The sequence below is a fragment of the Abramis brama genome (assembly GCF_963993115.1).
Source record: "Abramis brama genome assembly, chromosome: 2".
Classification (NCBI taxonomy): Eukaryota; Metazoa; Chordata; class Actinopteri; order Cypriniformes; family Leuciscidae; genus Abramis; species Abramis brama.
The window spans coordinates 36,251,622-36,273,097 of record NC_139964.1 but is presented as its reverse complement, the minus strand read 5'-3'; the positions used below and the strand labels follow the sequence as shown (position 1 = coordinate 36,273,097).

At 36.9% G+C, this 21,476-nt stretch overlaps 2 protein-coding genes across 3 annotated transcripts; one reads left to right on the top strand and one right to left on the bottom strand.

Annotated features, from left to right (window-relative positions):
• The first annotated feature begins 3,248 nt into the window (after window positions 1-3,248).
• scoca (short coiled-coil protein a) lies at window positions 3,249-5,914 on the top strand. Of its 2 annotated transcripts, none has more exons than XM_084104638.1 (4): window positions 3,249-3,519; window positions 4,094-4,165; window positions 4,269-4,349; window positions 4,561-5,914. In XM_084104638.1, exons 2-4 carry the CDS (start codon window positions 4,147-4,149, stop codon window positions 4,701-4,703), a joined length of 243 nt encoding a protein of 80 aa, XP_083960764.1. In that variant the 5' UTR covers window positions 3,249-3,519; window positions 4,094-4,146; the 3' UTR covers window positions 4,704-5,914. The 2 variants fall into 2 exon arrangements, with proteins under 2 accessions (XP_083960764.1, XP_083960765.1); XM_084104639.1 differs by having other exon boundaries at window positions 3,413-3,984.
• A 46-nt stretch (window positions 5,915-5,960) lies between these two features.
• clgn (calmegin) lies at window positions 5,961-20,917 on the bottom strand. The gene is made up of 15 exons (XM_084104622.1): window positions 20,738-20,917; window positions 20,064-20,237; window positions 19,818-19,891; window positions 19,442-19,500; window positions 19,152-19,293; window positions 18,965-19,046; window positions 17,497-17,689; window positions 17,009-17,198; window positions 16,592-16,705; window positions 12,122-12,278; window positions 11,631-11,846; window positions 11,412-11,528; window positions 9,879-10,047; window positions 9,678-9,787; window positions 5,961-6,973 (listed from the first exon to the last, which is right to left on the bottom strand). Exons 2-15 carry the CDS (start codon window positions 20,235-20,237, stop codon window positions 6,893-6,895), a joined length of 1,878 nt encoding a protein of 625 aa, XP_083960748.1. The 5' UTR covers window positions 20,738-20,917; the 3' UTR covers window positions 5,961-6,892.
• Window positions 20,918-21,476: the final 559 nt, after the last annotated feature.

Here is a 21,476-nt window from a genome sequence, read left to right as displayed (position 1 = left end):
TAAAATAACACTGCACATAGTCCAGTCATTCCCTTCATGACACAAATGTTTTTATTATGTTTAAAGCATTTCAATTTAAATAACTGAGTAAAAACATTATACTTCAATTACAAACAGGTAAATTGTACTTGCAACTAGTTTACAGTAAGTTTTCAAAGACACATATTGGGCAAAACATTTTGGGACTGGAGTGTACTAAACTTTCAAAGAGAAAGACATGAAATTCCTACTTTACTCAAATGAGTATTGTTGATCACTTCTGTTCTGTTTAGTTTTATATGTTTAGCTATTTTAGCTTGGTCTGCGTGTGTGTTTTGATTAGGCTCATTAATCTTGCATTAACTGTGTTTCTCTGCCATGTAATCACTATCTTGTGAATGCTCAGGCTTCAGCGGAAGTGTGAACATCCTGTCCAAAACCCCAACCCCGAAAATACACTGCTTTATAGATCTTGCAATAAAAAAGATTATTATATGAAATAGCACCATTTTAGGCTTGAATAAGTTTGGGGCATTTGAATGTCGTATTGTTCAATTACCGTGAATATAATCAAAGGCACAATCCAACTGAACCACATGAGTTAGTTTTGTATTCATAAAAATGATGCTGCAATCACTATAAAGGTCAGTCTATGGGAGCGATATTGTGTATTAATTGGTGTTGATAGGATTATCAATACCAGTTTCAGCAACTACATGCTAGTATTTTTTGTGAAGCTGCAAATTGTACTTCCAAGCTGATGATTTATTATAAAGTCGATGCAAATTATGTTTCTGAAATCAAATCTATTTATTAATATTACTACATTTAATAGCCAAAATTAATACATATTAAAAATAAAATATGACTATTATTTAATAGACATGATAGAAACATTTCACCTAATTAATATAGTCTAGCTGTGATGCAGTATGTTTATTGATGCATAAGTATGTTTATTTATTTATTGACAAGCATTACATCTGTGTTTCATGAGTACAGATGATGAAGAAACACAGTCAGTTCCTCCTTTATTTTAGGACAGGCTTTAACCACTAGGAGGCACTTCAAACATACTTGTCAGACGATTTTCAAAGCTGCAGTTTGGGGGGCAAAAGACAGACTTTACCAACCCAGAAAAGGTGATTCTGCACAGATGATCCTTACTAAGAAATATAAATATTATAACATTCCACACTACACTTTCATCCATATTCCTGCCCTATACTCTCAAATATATTATAAACATTTATAAAGTTACCATCAAAAGAAAATATAGGTAAGCTAATTGAAGTGTGTTGTAGTATAGCATCAAAAATAAAATGAGCATGCTTTGGACAATACAAAATTCTCTACTGACATATATGGACGTGAGTTTTGGTTTTATAATTCTTTAATCTCATTATTTGGCACATGTACAGACAGGTGCACTGGGTGTGTAATTCATCTTATTTGCCCAGTCTGTAAGCCCTTAAACTCATTTACATTCTCACTAAAGCTCCTCTTCAATCTCTTTCAATGTCAGTTAGCTTTGTTTTATGCAGATATATAGTAAGATTTGTGTCTTTGAATTTGTATACAAGTAAAAACTGTTTTGTCATGCTATTATAGAAATGCAGACTGTGCATATGAAGTAGTTTCTGCACTGTGAATTAGAAACTAGACTAACAATATTTTTTACTTCTGCAGCTTAAAATAAAACAATTATATATATTTTTTTATGAATCATCATTTGAACAATCAGTGCATGATGGCACACCTTTCCAGTATAGCTTGAAGTAATACTCTGGGCTTTTTACAACAACGATCAAAGTGCAAAACAACAAGGCACTGCCATGTGGTTTTGTTTGTGTGAGGCCGGCCATCAGAAACTCACTTTAGTTAATGTGTCACACACTATACTGTAGCACAGATAAAATAGGACAGATGGCACGAGAAAGTTAAAGGTGTGCGCCGTTGGGTGAGAAGGGGGGGGGCGTCTCACTGTAATCTGAGAAAGTGAACAAGTAAACTTTGGATCTTTCAGGCGTTGCCCTAAGTCTGCTTTAGTATAGTCACCTGAGTTGCCCCACAGGTCTGGTTAGTAACCGTGGTGATGGTGAATAATTGAGAGGGTACGACCAGACACACACATTGCGTTTCAGGAAGAGAGAGAGCTAGATAGAGAGAATATACCTTTCCAGAGACATTGAACTAAATTGCTTAACATATTTAATTGTTGTTGTTAATTTCACACACATTTGTGCACACATTAAGTCATGGAGGATGAAGTAGATGAAGCGAATTGGACTTTTACTAACATTTCACTAGATGATGAATCAGGTAAGACTTTATGTCTTGTCTAAAAGCGGTCTGAAACCTTCTTTCCCTTTTCTTTTCTTTTTTTCTTTTCTTTGAGGAACCAAATCAGTGATGGAAGTGGGAAATGTGCATGAAAAAGCACACAGGTGCACATTCAACTTGTTGTTCATTCTGCATCATGCATTGTCTGTGGAATGTTTATACAAGTCAACCCATGGCAAAAACATATGTAATTCCATCTGTAATTAATTTATGACATCTATACACTATTTATTCTACCCCTTAACCCACCCTTAAACAAATGCATACCACCAAACCTGTCAGTAACCTTACCTGTATTCTATATCAATAGCAGCAAAAGTGTTTTGCAATACAACATGAACACAATAAGTATATTGTACCTTACAATTTATATTTCTGATGTAAGTATACAGGCCTACATAGTGGTTAAAGACACTTATTATAAAGTGTGACCAGAATGATTTAACTTGTGGTTTTTAAGTAATACTTTATGAAGTATATTCTTGCAGCAGTATAAGTTAGTATAATAACTCGGCGTCTAAATGCTTTAGTGCTGTGCAGCATGTAGTTTTCTTGTCCAAATACAGGAACGAATGGCTAGGCATTGAGTCAACACATGTCAGAAACCTCACTTGCTGTAATGAGCAGTGTAGAGATGGGCTAACACATACAGTGAGCATGTGTGAATGAAGCTACTGTCAGAGTAAGTAGAACAAAGGCTGCATATTTCAGATGGCTCATAATCTACTCTGAGTGCTAATTTATGATGGTTCACCCCAAAAGAGAAAATTCTGTCATTTAGGCCTTCTCACTTTCATGTTGTTTCAAACCTGTATGACTTTTTTTTTTTTTCTGTAACACAAGGAGACATTTCCACTTGTCATTTTGTGACAACATGCCCCAGTAGCACATGATGTCACACTGTATGGGGGTAAGACTCTGACATTAAACAGACGAGCAGTGGTTTTATTGTGTTCACTATTAATATTCTATTATTTAAAAAATAGAGGGCAGTATGCAGTAAGTAGCATGCTAGCGTTGCACACTTAACAGAGAGCTTTTGTCTCCCTCTGTCGGGATTTCTCTGTAGTGAGTGAATGTAAAAGAGAGAAGTGATGAGGTAACGGACGGTCTGTACCATTACATTGACATCTGCTTTGGAGGCCTGCTTATTTTTGATCATCTTTAATAACGCTGAGAGGTTTAGTGTTATATCAGGTAGGACAGTGTGATTGTGTATTTACTTCGGGGCTTCACTATTTCATGCGATCATGCTAATTTCGATTCAGTGTATATTGTTTCCTAAAGGCCCTTTTACCAATTTTATTTGTGGCTAATCATTTAAAATTACTTGTTATCAGGGCCTTTTAAAGCCGTCTTTCCTCTCGAGTCCAGGGTGCAGCGGGCTGTAATGCATGAGAACGAGGGGAGACTTAGTTTTGGACGTTGCATTGAGTTAAAACTTTATAAAACCAGAGTAATAATGTTATGTCTCGAGTAACGTTACTAATAGCTATATAATTATACTTTAAGCGTGCTATGTTAATTACAGTGATCTTAGCTTTCTGTGAATTATATTTATTTATGTCAGGCGATGGATTGTTTTGTTAGCCAATAGCTAACTTAGCCAACTGTTTTGATGCGGTGGGACTTTGAAACGGCTAAGTTTGCATTATTCGCGAGGTAATTCAACGAATACCATGAAATTACTATAGAACATGTCCAAAAATATCAGCACATGGTTTTATTTGTATTAGTATATTTTATTTCACATTGACAATATCTCTTACAGCTGACGGAGAACCGACAGTGCAGCGCTTCAGACTGGAGGAACAGTACAGCATCATGAACTGCGAGATTGATGGTAAATATCACTAGCAATTTATTATAATTATTTTATATTGTGTTGTTAAAATGCATGTTTAATGTTAGTTTAAATAGTTTCAGATGTTGGTGTATCTTTTCAGGAGATATGGAGAATCAGGTTGAGCAGGAGGAGAAGTCGAGACTCATAAACCAAGTGCTGGAGCTTCAACACACACTTGAAGGTATAAAAACACTTTCTTTTTTTTCTCTTTTTTTTAAATGCATCTAGTCCCAGTAGTTTCTTGTCACTGTTTTGTTTTGTTACTCAACATACACCCTTCATGTTGCTGTTTTTCCAATAACCAGACTCAACTGAGTCTGAGTCTGCACTCTTAATGGCTGCCAGTTAAGGCTAAGTGATGCTCTCTAATGCTTTCTGTCTGTCTTCATTAGATCTCTCTGCGCGTGTGGATGCAGTAAAAGAGGAGAACCTTAAGCTCAAATCGGAGAACCAGGTTCTCGGGCAGTACATAGAGAACCTCATGTCAGCCTCCAGCGTGTTTCAGACCACTGACACCAAAAGCAAACGAAAATAAGTGACCGTGTGGATTACGTCAGCTTAATCCATCTCCTCTCTTCCCAACATTCAAACAACTAGCCCGTACATAAGCCGCTGTTTGTTTTGTATTTATTTTGTTATAAAATTATACTGCTGCATCTTTCAGCATGGATTTGGTAATACTTGAATGGACTGAGCTGCTGCTGCCTCTCCCTGTCAGCTAACTGTGTTACAAGACCTAAAAGGATGCATGATGCATTTTGTGATCAGATAAGTACAGACTGAGCTGGTGTAATAGCACCTCTTCTGTATAATTCACTTAGTACATAACCAATCTCAGACCCTCTCATTGACTTCACCTTTTCAAGCACTAGAAAGCCAAAGTCTGGTATTGAGTTCTTTTGAAAAGATTTGAGTAATTTTAGCCTTTCACTACTAACATTTATTTAATATGCATTATGTAAATTCAAAGCAAGCACAGACTGTACACAGACATGTTCCCTTGAAAGTGCATGACATCCCATAACTCAAAACTAAATTGCATGATTTAAAAGGCTGAATGGATATCCAAAACTAGTCCTCCCTCATTTAGTATGTCTTTTTGTTGAACCAAGGTCTACATTCCCCATACAATTTCCATGACAGTTGCTCAGTTGGCACAGAAAATATGCAATTGAATTCTGCCATACATAAAATGTGGTCCCTGATCCATATTTAAGTACTTATACAAATTTAAGGACTTACCTTATTGGCCTCTTAATTTTAAGAGACCTTGAGTCACTGAATTGCATGGATTTATCTTAAAAGATCTGACTAGTGCACAAACCCGTCATCTTTTGAGTAGGATCAATGTACCACAGTGTAAACGGCAGCATTGTGTTGTAGAGTTCGCCCTTCATGGTCACACGTCCTTTGGATCAACTTAAAATGGATGGATTTTAGCTTTTACTGCTTTCAAAGACTGAAGTGAGGTTGCTGAGTGATATTGATCTGATTGCTCCAAAGCGTCTGCTTGAGCGACATTCATGAATCTGGATGCTCTGCTCTTTGCTCAGAGTTTGCTGATGTGAAATTTTACTTCGTTTGAATTATTGACATGACACTGAAGGATCTGCCACAACACTACATACTCTGTTCAGTATTTCTTTTGTGAAAATGTTCATTTATGTAATTTATACCTGCCTTTTCTGAAAGTGTACATTTTATTTTGTAACTATTATGCCTTTAATAAAATAATTTGCCTTTGCACAGACGAGTAAACTGTTCCTGGTTGAAGTCATGGCAACAGTGCACAGATGTTTATAGTAAATATTTATTTCCAAGAGTAATGAACAGTTCGCAAACATGTAAACAAAAGGCTGTCCTTGTAAGGCTGAACACATGACCTATAAAAAGCAGAAAAAAAAAAAAAAAAAACCTGTTCATCACTTGAAAAACAACCTGTTTGTTTCCAAAGCTCTATGGTTTCATAGATGGCGGTCAGTCTGATGTCAGTGGGAGTGTTTTCAGTGTGCTTATGACTGACTTTGCGGTTAGAGAGTGTCAGTGATGGAAAAACTGTGCGTAACGACTTTCTTCGATGGCGAAAAAGCAATACTGATCTGCGTTCCTAGCACTCCGCTGACCTAGATGTTTGGTGGAGACGGCCCCTAGTCTCACGGAGCTCTTCTCCGCAGCCAACTGTGGCAATGACGCAATAGAATGCGAGCTTAAAAAGTTCTATGCCTAAATTGCATCAATTTTCAAACAAGACACAAACAATAAATACGATCAAAGCTTATAACTTAAAAACTCACAAAAGAACCGACCTCTTTTTAATAACTTAACAAACTGAAACGTTGAGGTGATCATAAACTAGTTCATCTCTCTAAAATATCCATTGAATTCCCTTCACAGTATTCAGACTTTCATCACTAGTAGGAAAAGACTGGCCCAGTAAAACTTCTTGAACTCTAATCTAAAAAGAGAAAATAGGAAAAAATGTGGAGATAAAACTCAGCAGGTCTGACTTTTGTATCTAAATCCAAATCCCAACGGTAACTGATAAGAACTAAGCGGAAGACTGAAAGAGTCGAGGCGAGGTTTAGTCGGATGAAGGATGACCTCTTCGGGAGAGCGGCTAGGTTTGCCGTTTTCTGCATGATAAAGGGCATAAGCCGAAAGCATGCAGCAAAAAGAGGCAAAGGACTGAGAGAAGGGAGGAGGAAACGAGGAAAATGTGGTTCTTCAGTCCTTCCGTACTCTTCTCTTTCTCACAGCTTTAGGTTCTTCTCCTGAGCCCTGAATTTCCTCAATGGCGTCCTTCATCTGCAAAGACCAAAAATGGTCAGTCTAACAACAATCAGTGGATCTAGATTATCAGTACAAACCGACTTGAAACAAAACAAAATGATTATTGATGTTAAAGCTGCAGTCTGTAACCTTTGCCACTCTTGCGGTTAATAAACATTACTTCTCTTCGTTTATGTCTATGACGAGTCACGCAGTTACTGGACTACTCCGCAGTGGTACGACCCGAACCAGTCTAAAATAGTCATAATGTAAACACTTATTATAGGTGGACCGTAGTGATTCAGGATAGGACAAAAACACGGTTTGGAAAATGGATTCATGATGTACTCGCTCACCAAAGTTTGAACACAAAATAAGTTACGGACTGCAGCTTTAAGTTAGGACAGTGTTTCTGTAAAATAGAATCAATGTGACCATTTTCCAGCAGGTTCTTTCTAACTGGCCTAACTGTTATCGATTTCTGATTTGCATGCTTCTAAATGTCACATAAAACATTATTATTATTAATATTTTACGTTATCAGTCAAACAGTCTCTTCTCGTCCCACTATGATATTCGCGATGCAGAAAGCGCAGACGAATCGCGGAATCCAGCCATATAAATGGAATTTCCAGTATAAAGCGGAATGTCACGAATTTGGCAAAAGGCTGTACACTAAATCAAATTGTGATATGGATTAGCCAGTGTCTGAATTTTAAAGCGTAAAAAGACAGCTATTTAAATATAAAGTATGAATGTTCTGCGTGTCTCTGTGTAAATAAGCGGCGCAATTTCTGCCTAACTCAACCAGAGCGGCTGAGTCCGTAGCCATTTTCAAGAAACGGCTGAAGATCTTTTTCGGCAACACTTGATCCATTAATACTAACATTTTCTCTTCTATTCTATATCTATTTATAAAATAATGTATTACTGCATTAGATTAAACTGGGAAGGGTCATAGCACTTGCATATTGTTGTCCTATTGTTAGTTTAACTGCTTCTATTGTTTTCATTTGTCGCTTTGGATAAAAGCATCTGCTAAATGAATAAAAATGTATAAAAAATAAAAGTTTCGTCTAGTACACATAAGCTCCTTTCACACATACAGTCATTAGGATTGGGAATCAAAAATCGATTCCAGAATTGGTACGTGTCTTCTTTTGCTTGAACGCACAAAATTAAGTTAAAATGTCCTTGTAAACACAGTTGGTTATGTCTTAAAGGATTAGTTCACCCCAAAATGAAAATGTCCTAATAATTTACTCACCCCAATGCCATCCAAGATATCCAGCTCTTTCTTTCCTCAGTGGGAGAGAAATTATGTTTTTTGAGGAAAACATTGCTAACTTCATTGGTTACCATCGTTTTTAAGTCCAAATCAATGCAGTTTCAAAAGTCTTTGAAGTGTTTAAATGGGCTGTACGCGATCACAGCTGAAGAAGAGGTTGTTATCTATGATAGGTCATTTTCAACAAAATAAAATAATTTATAGACTTTTTACCTTCAATAGTTCGGATTGAGCTGATCAACAAACGGACAGGGAAATACGTCATGTTGAAAGGTCGCGCCGGCAATACTATTTGAACTACTATTCATATTCATCAGAATGTTATTCATATACTATTCATATTCATATTCACTGAATACTATTACTATATATATAATAGCAAACAATAATATTTGAACTTTCCTCCTACGTACGGTCGCATTGTAAACAGTGGGGCGGTACTTCTGCCGGCGCCGGCGCGACCTTTCAACATGACGTAGTTCCCTGTCCGTTTGTTGATCAGCTCAATCCGAACTACTGAAGGTAAAAAGTCTATAAATTATTTTTAAAAAATTAAAATGACCTATCGTTTCGCTAGATAACAACCTCTTCTTCAGCTGTGATCGCGTACAGCCCATTTAAACACTTCAAAGACTTTTGAAACTGCATTGATTTGGACTTAAAAACGATGGTAACCAATGAAGTCCATTGTTAGACGAAAAATCCAGCAATGTTTTCCTCAAAAAACATAATTTCTCTCCCACTGAGGAAAGAAAGACATGGATATCTTGGATGGCATTGGGGTGAGTAAATTATTAGGACATTTTCATTTTGGGGTGAACTAATCCTTTAAGTGAACGTAAGCAGTTGAGAAAGAAAGCGCATGTTAATGAAAGAACAAAAGGAAAAGAAAATAACTCACTGATTTTGACTGAATAACTTTTGTAACTTTAATAAGGTTTAATAATTAAACTATACAGTGTGATTTTAAATTTATTTTTTAATTTCTGTACCTGAATTTTGTTCCGTTGTATTTATTTGTGCCATTGCTAGTTTGTTTGTTTGTTCTTATTGTATTACTGTTTACTTGTCTTTAACAATGTTTGAAATTTTTATCAGTTAGTCCAGTTGTTTTTGCTGTGGTATTTTTGTTAAAACCGGAATCGCTAAAATTCAAATGATACCCAACCCTAACAGTCATTACTGTTAAATTACCGGTAAAGCAGGTGGATGAAGAAAACGGATCAGCGTTTAAAGGTCATTTCCGATGATTGACATCACAGAGTTTACTGGTATTTTGGTACTGATGTGTGAATGGTATCTTACCAGTAAAAAGATGGAACGCTGTTGCTTGTATGAACAGCACATTTTCATAGGACCCTACTCTTTTTGTCTAAATGGGCGGAGTAATCGGCTTCATGTTGATCAAAAGTCTGGCTACAGAAGACTAAAAGACAATGCAAACTTGCTTACTTCATCCTCTGAGGCTGAGCCATTTGGCTTACCGGCCTCTTCCTCCTCTTCATCTGTATCTCCTCCATCTCCTCCAATGTCCTTCTCCATCCCGTCCCCATTCTTATCCACTGGTGAGGGAATAACAAAAGAAGAAAATTATGAATAACAGCTACACTGGAAAATAACTTAAAATGGGAAAAAAGGATTCATTTTACAAACCATTAGCTTCATCTGCTTTAGCTTCATCTTCATCTTCATCTTTCCCTTTCTCCTCCTCTTTTTCCTCCTCCTCTTCCTCCTCCTCCTCCTCCTCCTCGTCTTCTTCTACCTCCTCTGGTTCTGCTTTGGGCTGATCAATTTTCTTGTATACATAGTCATCATCTGACTTCTGCAATACACATATAAACGTGCAAGTTAAGAATATTCAAGAAGCAGTTGTCCAAGTCCACTTCACCATGAAAGGCACTATCACCACGGTCACACTGAAGGAGGAAGACGTGCACCATCCTGTCTGTCGTCGCAGATATCCGTTCATATCTGGAGACAAACCTGAACGCTTCAGGGCAGGTCACTGACACTCTGTTGCTATGCTACCAATGATAAATACTCATTAAGAGGATTTTGTGCTTGCAAGCTAATCCTAAACACTATAATCTTTAGCAACATATCAATTGAGTTAACAGAGTAAACCAGATTAATCAGCTGTATTGTTTATATTTCAAGCGTACCGTTTATGTGGATCTCGTCACATAGCAAACACACAACAAATACTGGATTTGAGCCAAGTTTCTCAGAATGACCTATACTTGAAGTACCTTTTTTCTAAAGCCTTGTTTTTATATATATATATATATAAGCAAGGCTTTGGCTTGAGTCATGTGTCCTTCACAAAGACAGATCTGCCTGATTCTGATCTTCTCTGATGAGTCCAGTTTTCAGCTGGTCCTCTAATGGTTAACAATTCTAGGCCTGGAGAGGCCTACAACCCACAGTCTTTTGCACCCACAGTATAATTTGGTGGAGGATTGGTGATGATCTAGTGGTTCTTCAGTAAGGCCAGGATCGGGCAGATACGTCTTCGCGAAGGATGCATAACTCAAGCCGCATACAAGATTATCCTGAAAGAAAAATTGCTTCTTTCTGCTCTGACAATGATCCAGTCCACACAGCCAGGCCAATCAATGTGTGGATCTTTTTTCGTTATTTTGACCAGTTGTCATTTTCTGCTAATAAATGCTCTAAATGACAATATTTTCATTTGGAAGAAATGTTGTCAATGGTTTGAAGAATAAATCAAAAATGTTCATTCTACTCAAACAGATGCATATAAATAATAAATGCAGAGAAACATTCCAGTACATTTGTGTTTTACAGCAGTTATTACTGTCTCCTCAGAATGACTCTCTTGTATAGACCTAATTTTGTAAGTTGCTTTGAATAAAAGTGTCTGCTAAATGAATACATGTAAAATGTAAATTTGTATGGTTGACTGTGCATGAGTGTTTATTTCATATCACTTGATATCTGCTTTATTTATGGTAGTACGAGACAGAATCTTACCATTGTGATCAAAACAGGTTATGTAATGAGTTATTATGCTGTACACACACACACACACACACACACACACACACACACACACATCTATATGATTCAGAGCAAAATACTGACAGCCTAAATATAGCTGTGCCTGCTATATCAAGTGTTTCCTTTTGCATTCAATGGGATCTCCTCTTTGGGGTCAGGCCTTACCTTTGGCCAACAGAAGAGCACAGCCAGTCCAATAGGCAAACCAACGGTAAGGATGTAAACCACCCACAGCCAGGGCCTCTCTTCTGCAGCCAGAGCCAACTGACTCAACACTCCAGGCTACGACAGAAAAAGACAGTCAACACAGTGAGTACGTCAACCGAACTAAAGCCCAATGAGCAATAATTACCAGAGCAAAGCTTATGTAAGGCAGAGGCATACCTCATTGGCACTAGCCACCAGTTTTTTGAGTCCCCAGCTGTCTGCAGCCCAGCGGTCCGCCACTTCCTTCTCGGCGGTAACGATGAAATTGTCAAAGTAAATGTCAGAGGTCATAGACCACAGCTCCAGACCTACAGCTCTGAATGGTTCCATCCTAAACGGGTGAAGATCCTCAAAGTAATCAGGGTTTGCAACCTTCCGTGGACTCCACACACCCTGTTAACAAATACACAAAGTCGTTGAAAATAAATGCATTTTTTTTCAGTGGTCATAGAGCGCAACAGTGAACACCCACTTTTTCAGTGTATACTTTAGTGTACAGCTTAAGTGAGGGGAAAGAACTAATAATATATATATATTTTAGTAATTAGTAAGCAGTAATATGCAATCGTTTTAACCTAATTTTCAAAGACTGGCTTTGTGTCACATTTGCTTGTACTGAATAAAATCTGGGAGCTTCAGCAACATTTCCAGACTCCAGATGTCAGTACCTGGTAGTTAGGGTTGTCAATGAGAGGAGCTTTCCATTTGCCCTTATACTGAGGATTATTGACCATGGGTGGCTTCCATTCACCACATCCAGGAGCAGCTGTACATGCTGGATTTGGCACCTGAGGAGCCTCCCATTCTCCATCCATTTCCTCATCCCTGAGAGAGAGAGAGAGAGAGAGAGAGAGAGAGAGAGAGAGAGAGAGAGAGAGAGAGAGAGAGAGAGAGAGAAATACAGCTGAAATGACAGCATTGCGTATCGCATAGTGTAATATTACTACAAATGATTGTCTGCCAATTCTATCAGACAAAGGGAGCATTTTTTGTGATTGTATAATAAAATGTGTGAAATAATTGCCTAATAATAATGTACTTGGGTGACGCACAACACCAATACGGCAAGATAGTCTAAGACCGCTTGTCAATGACAATATGTGACATAATGATTGAGATGGCCAATCAAATTAAAGAAGGCAGGACTTTACTGTTCACAGAGGTCAAGAATGAATTCCAGCACAAAGTTTTAATTTTAACGGTAAAAGAGTCTGAGATAAAGCACATGTAGCTACGTGTCATATTTGACAACTGTTACAATAGAAATGTTAAACGACCAACAGCAACTTGTCAACATTGTCAAAATTGTCTATTTTGATTTGATTAATGTAATGTAATTTCTAACTGAATGTGACAAAACAAGAACCATTAACAGAGCCGTTTTCAGTATATTTGGCACAAGATTAAAGGAGAAGTTCACTTTCAAAAAAACTTTTGCTGATAATTTACTCACCCCCATGTCATCCAAGATGTCCATGTCTTTCTTTCTTCAGTCGCAAAGAAATTAAGGTTTTTGATGAAAACATTCCAGGATTTCCCCCCATGTAATGGATTCTATTGGGACCCAAACGGTAGAAGGTCCAAATGACAGTTTAAGTGCAGCTTCAAAGGGCTTTAAACGATACCAGACGATGAATAAGGGTCTTATCTAGCGAAACGATCGGTCATTTCCAAAATAAATAAAAAAGTTTAAGTTTTATAAGCACAAACGCTCGCCTTGCTCTGTTCTGTGATGTGCGTTGAAGACGTCACGTAATACGCAATTACGTTGAAAAGGTCACGCTTGACGCGTTTACAAATGTGCGGAAGGAGGACCATATACACATTTTCAAATGTATTTGTGTCAGTTTATCGTTTAAAATGCCCATTTCGTGTGCGTATCCTGGGTGTTTTAATATTAAAAAGCCAAAAAGAACATTTTCTTCAGGACAGAAATTTTTCAAGCGTGACCTTTTCAACGTAATTGCGTATTACGTGACGTCTTCAACGCGCATCACAGAACAGAGCAAGGCGAGCGTTTGTGCTTATAAAACTTAAACTTTTTTATTTATTTTGGAAATGACCGATCGTTTCGCTAGATAAGACCCTTATTCATCGTCTGGTATCGTTTAAAGCCCTTTGAAGCTGCACTTAAACTGTCATTTGGACCTTCTACCGTTTGGGTCCCAATAGAATCCATTACATGGGGGGAAATCCTGGAATGTTTTCATCAAAAACCTTAATTTCTTTGCGACTGAAGAAAGAAAGACATGGACATCTTGGATGACATGGGGGTGAGTAAATTATCAGCAAAAGTTTTTTTGAAAGTGAACTTCTCCTTTAAGAATGAATGTGTGCACATTGAAAATGTTCATATTGTTAATTTTGTAAATAATTCACTTGTCAAAAAATAAATAAATCATAAAACTCAAATTGGGAGAGTTACCGTCCTCAGACTTACGCTAGAACATGGAAAAATTTGTGGCTTTGACTCAAGTGTGTTTATAGGTTGAGGTTAGGACAGTCATTTAGCCTATTAAAATAAATACATTACTTGCAAATAGTTCAAAATCATTACTTTACAGTAAATTATAGTTCTTTTACTATTTTTCTTCATCTATTTCTTTATTTCTTTCATTTTCTCAGAACATGAAGAACATGAATTTCAGCGCAACATTTCAAGTTTTAACAGTAAAAGAGTGAGATAAAATGTAAGTATATAGCTAAACTTAGTAAAATTTTTGTATGGTAAAATGTGTGCCATTGGCTTAAGCGTGTTTATAGGATGTGGTTTAGCCTATTAAAGTGCCCCTATCATGCTATTTTAAAGGTTCTTAATTTAGTTTTGGAGGTCTCCTACAATAGATTGACATGCATTAAAGGTAACATTTTAATTTTCTCATAATATACATTGCATATCACCTAATTTCTCAAAGATTCTGAAAATGGTTCGTTCGAAGATGCAGTCTCTCTAAACCGCGTAAAAAGCGTAATAGGGCACTTTGAATGTAAAATATTTTTTGGAAAAGAGTTTAAATACATTACAATAAATTCTAGTTCTTTAAATATTTTTCTTTATTCCTTTAAGTTTCTCTTTTTGACAAGAAACCCCAAAGTTTGTATTTGTCCATGTAGATATCCCATGTCTGGTCTGTGCTCAAAACGTTAAAGGGATATTTTACATAAAAATGAAAATTCTGTTATCATTCACCCTTATGCCACTCCATACCCAAATACTAATTTCCAAAAGACCGACATGGTTTTAAAGCTTTTGTTATCCAATTTTGCAAATGTGACACTAACTCTATACAACAGTTCAATAAGCAAGAAGTTAATATTGTGAGCAAAATTATAAACACAACATTGGCACTTATTTCACCCACAAAAAAGCCGCAACAGAACCGTTGTGTGTCTCAGAGTAACACACAGTGGTGTTTCGTTACTGAATGAATCAGCCGATTGAACGAATCGGTTGAATGATTGATGACCCAATGACTCAATGGCTACGTTTACATGCACAACTTTTGCATCAATCAGACTGAATTCATTCCGATTGATGAATCCGAACATAGTGTTTACATGAACGCTAAACGTGATCGGGTTGATGTGCGCATTTACATGTCACAAGATTCAAATCGGAATAGATTTTTTGATGTGAACACTGCACAAATATTCTAATTGCATTGTCGAATATTCTAATTCTAATGTAGAATGGTTGGACGAGACATCTGTCAATCAAGACATGCAGAGAGTACAGCAGACTGCGGCAGAAGGAAGTCGATTCGTGCGTGTGTGTAAATAACATTTAAACATTCATATTTTTAAAACAATATTATAGCATAATTTATGCAACTGTACAGTGTAAATACATCTAAATGCTGCTTTAGATGCAGATTGTCACTTTTGCAGTGCAAAATGGATTTTGTTGATACATATTTCAGTTGTTTGGTAACAGCCTATACTATGAATTTGACAAAAGATGATGGAAATCAATTTAAGTTTGCCCCTTAAAAAAAGAGTTTCTTAAAGAAAATAATTTATGTCACTGCTGTGAACTAACCACCACATAAAATATAAAGAATATGAAAAGCTTTGTGAGTCAGCTGTTCACAACAGGGTAAACCAGCCAAAGTAGCAGCACAAAACACACTCAACAAAACATTGTCTATTTATCATTATCGACAAAATCTCAGAAAATATTGAGATATAATTTTTGTCAATATCGCACAACCCTACTTAAAGAATGTCTATAGTATTTTATTGTACTTCTGCACTGAAATCATATTCCTGTGAAAATTTACAGTGGTGTATGATATATGGATTTAATGCACTATGACACATCATCAGTGATGTACTGGGTCCTTGGGAGTTTCAGGTTTTTAAATATCAGACACCCTCTCCCAGGCGCGACCGATACTGACAAATTTGCAGTGGCAAATAAATTGATTCTGATACTTATCTAACCATAAATATCTATGGTTCTAATAACGTATTGGTTCTATCACTGACAGACACACATGAACATTGACGTTCTCTGTTCTCGCCATGTTTCCAACACCTAGCCCTCGATGCATTGATTGACAGCTAATCGGCTCACAATGCATTTTTAATTCCACACTGAATTTTGATACATTCATTGCGGGACATTTAATGAAAATGAAGTCGCATTTGAAAGTGTCTTAACTATGAGTGTAAACGCAATTAAGAAAAATAACATTTTAATAATCATTTTGCTACAATTTTTGCTTGAACCTGTTAAAAAACATATCTTGTCATTTCTGTAATACATTTCACTTTAATTTTGCAACTTATAAAACGTTAAAATGTTTAAATTATGTAAAAAATAGTGTAAAAAATTGCAAATTGTAATAAAAATTATTGAATTTGAATTAGCATTTTGCTCCAAATATTGCATATTTGGTATGGAAAATGTAAATTTAAATGCAGAAATACATTGCCATTTTGTAGATTACATTTAAAATGGAATATCGCAAACCAAATGCTTCCATAGTGGCACCAGTGCAACCTCAAACAAAATTTAGTCGCACCAGCAGGAAAAAAGGTCGCAAAATGTCTGGAGCCCTGCTTACTGTGAAGCTCCTCATTGATATTGAGCACTGACATATCCACTGGATCAAACAAAATACTTTTGCTCTCACCAGTCCTCAGGCTTTTCTGCAGTGGGGTCAGACACAAACTCTGGCTCATCATCCAGCCAACCATCAGGCTTCACTGCATCAGGATCAGGCACCTTAGCAAGGGCATCCTCATCCCTAGATAGAGAGATGGATGGATACAAATAAAAGAAATAGTGTCTTGACATACCACTTCTGCTATTCTCTTGACACAACTTCATCATAAGTTTATGTGGTTCATCATATGAGTACCATGTTGGTCACTATGACTTTTAAAATTTAAATAAAAAATGTGAAAGTAGTCACAATAATGTACTGTTAAGTTAACATAAAGTACATAAGTGGCTTTGGCAAAAAAAAACAAAAAAAAAACACAAGCTTTAAAAAACATGCCAAAGACATTCTTTGCGTTTGACTTTGCTTCAAATTCATAGATCTCACCAGTCATCAGGTTTGACTGCTTCTGGGTCCGGGATTTTGGCTTTCTCATCCCAGTCCTCTGGCTTGGAGTCTTTGGGATCGTCAATCTCTTTTGGAGGGTTCACAGGTGGGACGACATCTGTCAACATGTTTCCCCTGCTAACACTGGACTGGTCGATAAAGACCTCATAGCTATTGTCTGGATTTAAAACTGAGAAGAGGAAAAGAAGAGAGTAAAAATAATTACTAATAAATAATTTACCATTGATTAATGTAATATAAATCATTCAAAGCATGCAAAATGACTTTAAATTGAACAGAAAAATTTCACATTTCATTTGTAATATGGTGAAATACTTGTCAGATTTAATCTCCAATTATTACATTTGATTAATTCAATAATTTATTATAGCATTTATTATATCCATATAATAGTAATAATAATACATATTTTTAAAAGGTTGTCAGAGCTTTCTTATCATTACAAGAACACAAGTGTGTGTACGCACCAAGTGTGTAGAGGTGAGTTTTTTTATCAGTATAGATCTTTTTCAGATCGACGTCGGGCCGTTTGGCATGTTTTTCTTCTACATCTCCATTAAGGGGGTTTTTATGTCTGAAGATAAAGTGGAGTTTGTAGTCCTCCCCACATTTGTCTGGCCCAAACATGATGCTGTACGGTGTCCGGTCATGAAACTGTTCCTGTGAGACAAAAGACGCATACATCACTCTTAAAATATATATTATATATTTTTTTTTTTTACATTGTAATTTTCCTTCAATTTTATATCATATTTGAATCCAGTGTCTTTTTAAAATGTATATTTAATGACAATACAAGGGCATGTTTTTTTAGGGTGTGTTCACACTTGTAGTTTGGTTCACTTCACACTTGGTCTGGACCAAAAAAAAAAAAAAGATATGATACATTTAGTCCTGGTTCGCTTAGTGTTCACCCCTTTTCCACCAAGGCAGTGCTGGTGCCGGTTCGGAGCCGGTGCCTACTCGCGAACCAGTTCTTTGTGTTTCGACAGCCAAAGAACCGGTTCTTGGCCAGGAAAATTGGTTCCAAAGCGGCACCAACTCTTTGCTGGACTAGAACCGTTCTTTTACCACGTCATGCTTACGTCGGGAGCTGGGGGCGGGGTTATTGTCGAACTTCTTCTCGAACGTAACCTCCGTCTATAGTAATCCAGATGAGCAGCACAAATGTGTTCTAAACGTCTTCTTCTGACCCCAATATAGGATCGCAAAGCCAGGAGAAACATTTGAAGAAAGATGATGTAGTCCGCCATTGTAATTGTCATGCTTGAAGTTGGCGAAAGCTAAGACATATGGCAACGTACACAGTGATGTAACGACGTCGTTCGCTGGACTCTCTAGTCAGTGGAAAAACAAACAGGTTCTGAGAAGGTTTGCAAGTTGAACCAACTTTGAACCAGCACCAGTTCCGAACCAGTTCTTTTTTGGTGGAAAAGGGGGTCATCTTTAAGATCAAACATCTTTTTTACATGTGATGGTATTTTGACCAGCTGAGAATTCATGAATAGCTTATAAAATGTGTAAAGAAGTCAAAACAGCGGCAGGAATCCCTCCGTCACACACAAACGATCTGTTGCAAGGAGACTGTGTTTCCAATGCCTGCACCAAACCGCGATGGGCGACATCGCGACTATGTATGCTTGAGGTATGGTTTGCATTCTGTCCGTGATGTGGCATCACGTCCTGTTTTTGGTTCGTTTAGAAGTCCTTGGTCTGTGTTGCGTTCATATTTTATCCGACCTGCACCATCTTTTCAGGGGTCTCTGTCCGCTTGTTTGGTGCGCACCAGGGTTCAGATAGCAGCGTTCTCATTTATTCAAATGAACCGCACTAACAGACCAAGTCGCACCAGAGTTTGTTTTAATCAAACCAAACATGCCAAGCGTGAACACCCCTTAATTTATTCCAAACATATGAATCAGTTAATGAACATACCAGGTCTAAGTCTTCTGAGTCTGACAATAGCTTGATGTAAGCGCCGCCACAGTCAATCCCATCCTGAAAATTGACCTCATACCTGCATAGATCGGCTTTTGTTAGAATGCACATGCTTTATTTTACAAGTATCATAGAAATCCAGTATTCTGTGAGATGTCAGGTTGCAGGTAAGAACAGCACTCACTGGACAATGAGCGGCTTGTCCTCAAACACGAAGGGTTTGTTAAGCAGAGCCGCGATAGCATGATGCTTAGCACGAGATTTCAGCACCAAGCCCAAATCACCAGGCACCTTGTTTTCCTTAAGCGGCTCAACCTCCCATTTACCTACAGGCATAAGAGACATAATCATTTGGCAGTTGTTGTTTTTTTTAAGTTGGGTTAATGATAAAATATATTATCAGTATTATTCATTAATACAAAATAATAAAGAGCGGCTCTCAAAATCACAAATCCTCTCAGCTGGAAAACTAACCATCATATTTCGCAATATCTTCATCAGCATCCTCCTTCATTGTTTTAGACACCTGCCAACTGCAGAAAATAATAAAACATGAAAAAGCTAACAAATAATTAAGCATTAAGTAACAAGAGGCCATGCTATTTGCATAGAGTTCTATTAAAAATCATTATATCATCATCGTTTTGACAATCTGTGGAGTGCAGAATTAGTTATCAATATTCTTAGTCGGTTCGCCCACAGAAAAGCTGTACATTTTAAATGTTGTCAACATTTATGCGTATAGTTGAATAAAGATGATCTCAAAGCAAACATACATGGATTACAAGCCACAAAACTGTCATTTTGATTTCATTCTTTGTGCAATATCAAATTGATAAGCTTCACAAACCTGCCCAAAGATCCTTCATCAAATGTCTCAGTAAAGAACACATCTCCTGTTGGAACTGGGGTCTTGTAAGTTACCTGTGCAATTCATATGATGAGTATTTACAAATAACTTGAAGAAGATTAGAGCCCAAGCAAAAAGTGTTTATCAGTGTTAACTGTTCTTATACACATTTTATATACATTTTCTTAGATGAGCATTGTCCATTATGACATGCATATTTTTTGATTTAGTGGTATGATATCTTACCTGAAAAGACACATTGGCGTCTACTTCAATGCTTTCAGCACTGTCTGTCTCCACGTCCACATCTCCATCTTCCACTTGAGCCTCCTCTTCATCCTCCAGGTCTTCTTCCTGGGCCCATGTTACCATGGAGATGGAGAGCAACAAGAGACACGTCCAGCCCCACCGCAACTTCATCTACAAAAACATGCAAAATAGAGCATGACCAACAGAAAAAAAAAAATAATAATGATAAAAACCGCCTTCTATTTTCATTTTTTTTCCTTTGGGGCGGAGCGTCTGATTCCATGACACTTTGACCCCTATATTAATCGACACATATGCCATCGGAAGAGCAATTTTTTTCAGTAATTGATGTAAGACTTCACTTTTTATAACAGAATAGAATAAAAAACGAATACGATAAACAGGTAATCTTTAAAATACTTCAATCACAATTTTTTCCCGCACTTTGGTGTTATGGATTTTTCAGAATAGTATCGTTACAATATTACATTTGTTATTAATATTATTTATTATTTATTTAATATTTATAACAATATTATAGTAACGTGCTCTGGCTAGCTGCGGTACCGTTAGCTGGGTGATGACGATGATGATGATGAAGAAGGAGATGATGATGTCTGCGCCTGTCTGCGTTAGTAGTGTTTAACAGAAAAATGTCTTTTTTCACTCACCTCCTCCAGCTGAATTAATATGGGCAATGTGTCGGATAACTGTAGCGCAAGCGGATGGGTTTGTCATCCAGTATTTCGGCGCGAAGAGTCCGCTATGAATGAGAGCGATAGCCAGTGTTATCAGAAGCGCAGGACGCCACTGACAACCGCTCCTCTGCGATAAAAACCCCCTTCCGCAACACCTATCAAAATAAAAGTCCCATACCGTAATTTGCCACTGCACTGTATGATAAGATCCACTTTCACATCTCACGCCAAAATAAAAGTCCCGTTAATTTTTCCCCCAGTCATTTATGTTTATATGCTGTCACTTGGCTCCTCTGTAAATGTAAAAAAATAAAAACTTCCCGCATCACCTATAAAAATAAAGAACCAATTTATTTATCCAACATTTTATATGCCACTCACCCACCCAGCTGTCGCGAAATAAAACCTATATGCAACACTTACAAGAAGACGGTTTAGTATTCTGTTCCTAATTTATATGTAAGGAGCTAAAATAAAAATGAGATAACATTGTCTGTTGAGGCTATATTATTAAAGGATTTATATACATGCTTCAGTAATGATGTTACAGAAATTATTAATTAAATGTTCCCAATCTCCATAAAGATCGCCATGGAACTCAACACAAAACAACAGCGAAGTGGAAAAACAAATATATTTGATAAAAATGTTCGCAAATAAATAAATAAATAAATAAATAATAATATTTTTATACATTTATTGGATGTGAATA

Coding starts and splice junctions, on each gene's coding strand:
- scoca (XM_084104638.1), top strand. Junction 4,350..4,560: donor GCTTCAACACACACTTGAAG/GTATAAAAACAC, acceptor TGTCTTCATTAG/ATCTCTCTGCGCGTGTGGAT.
- clgn (XM_084104622.1), bottom strand. CDS start 20,237: ATGAAGTTGCGGTGGGGCTGGACGTGTCTCTTGTTGCTCTCCATCTCC. Junction 17,690..18,964: donor ACTCAGAAGACTTAGACCTG/GTATGTTCATTA, acceptor TTTGTCTCACAG/GAACAGTTTCATGACCGGAC. Junction 17,199..17,496: donor AACTCACCTCTACACACTTG/GTGCGTACACAC, acceptor TCCTCTTCTCAG/TTTTAAATCCAGACAATAGC.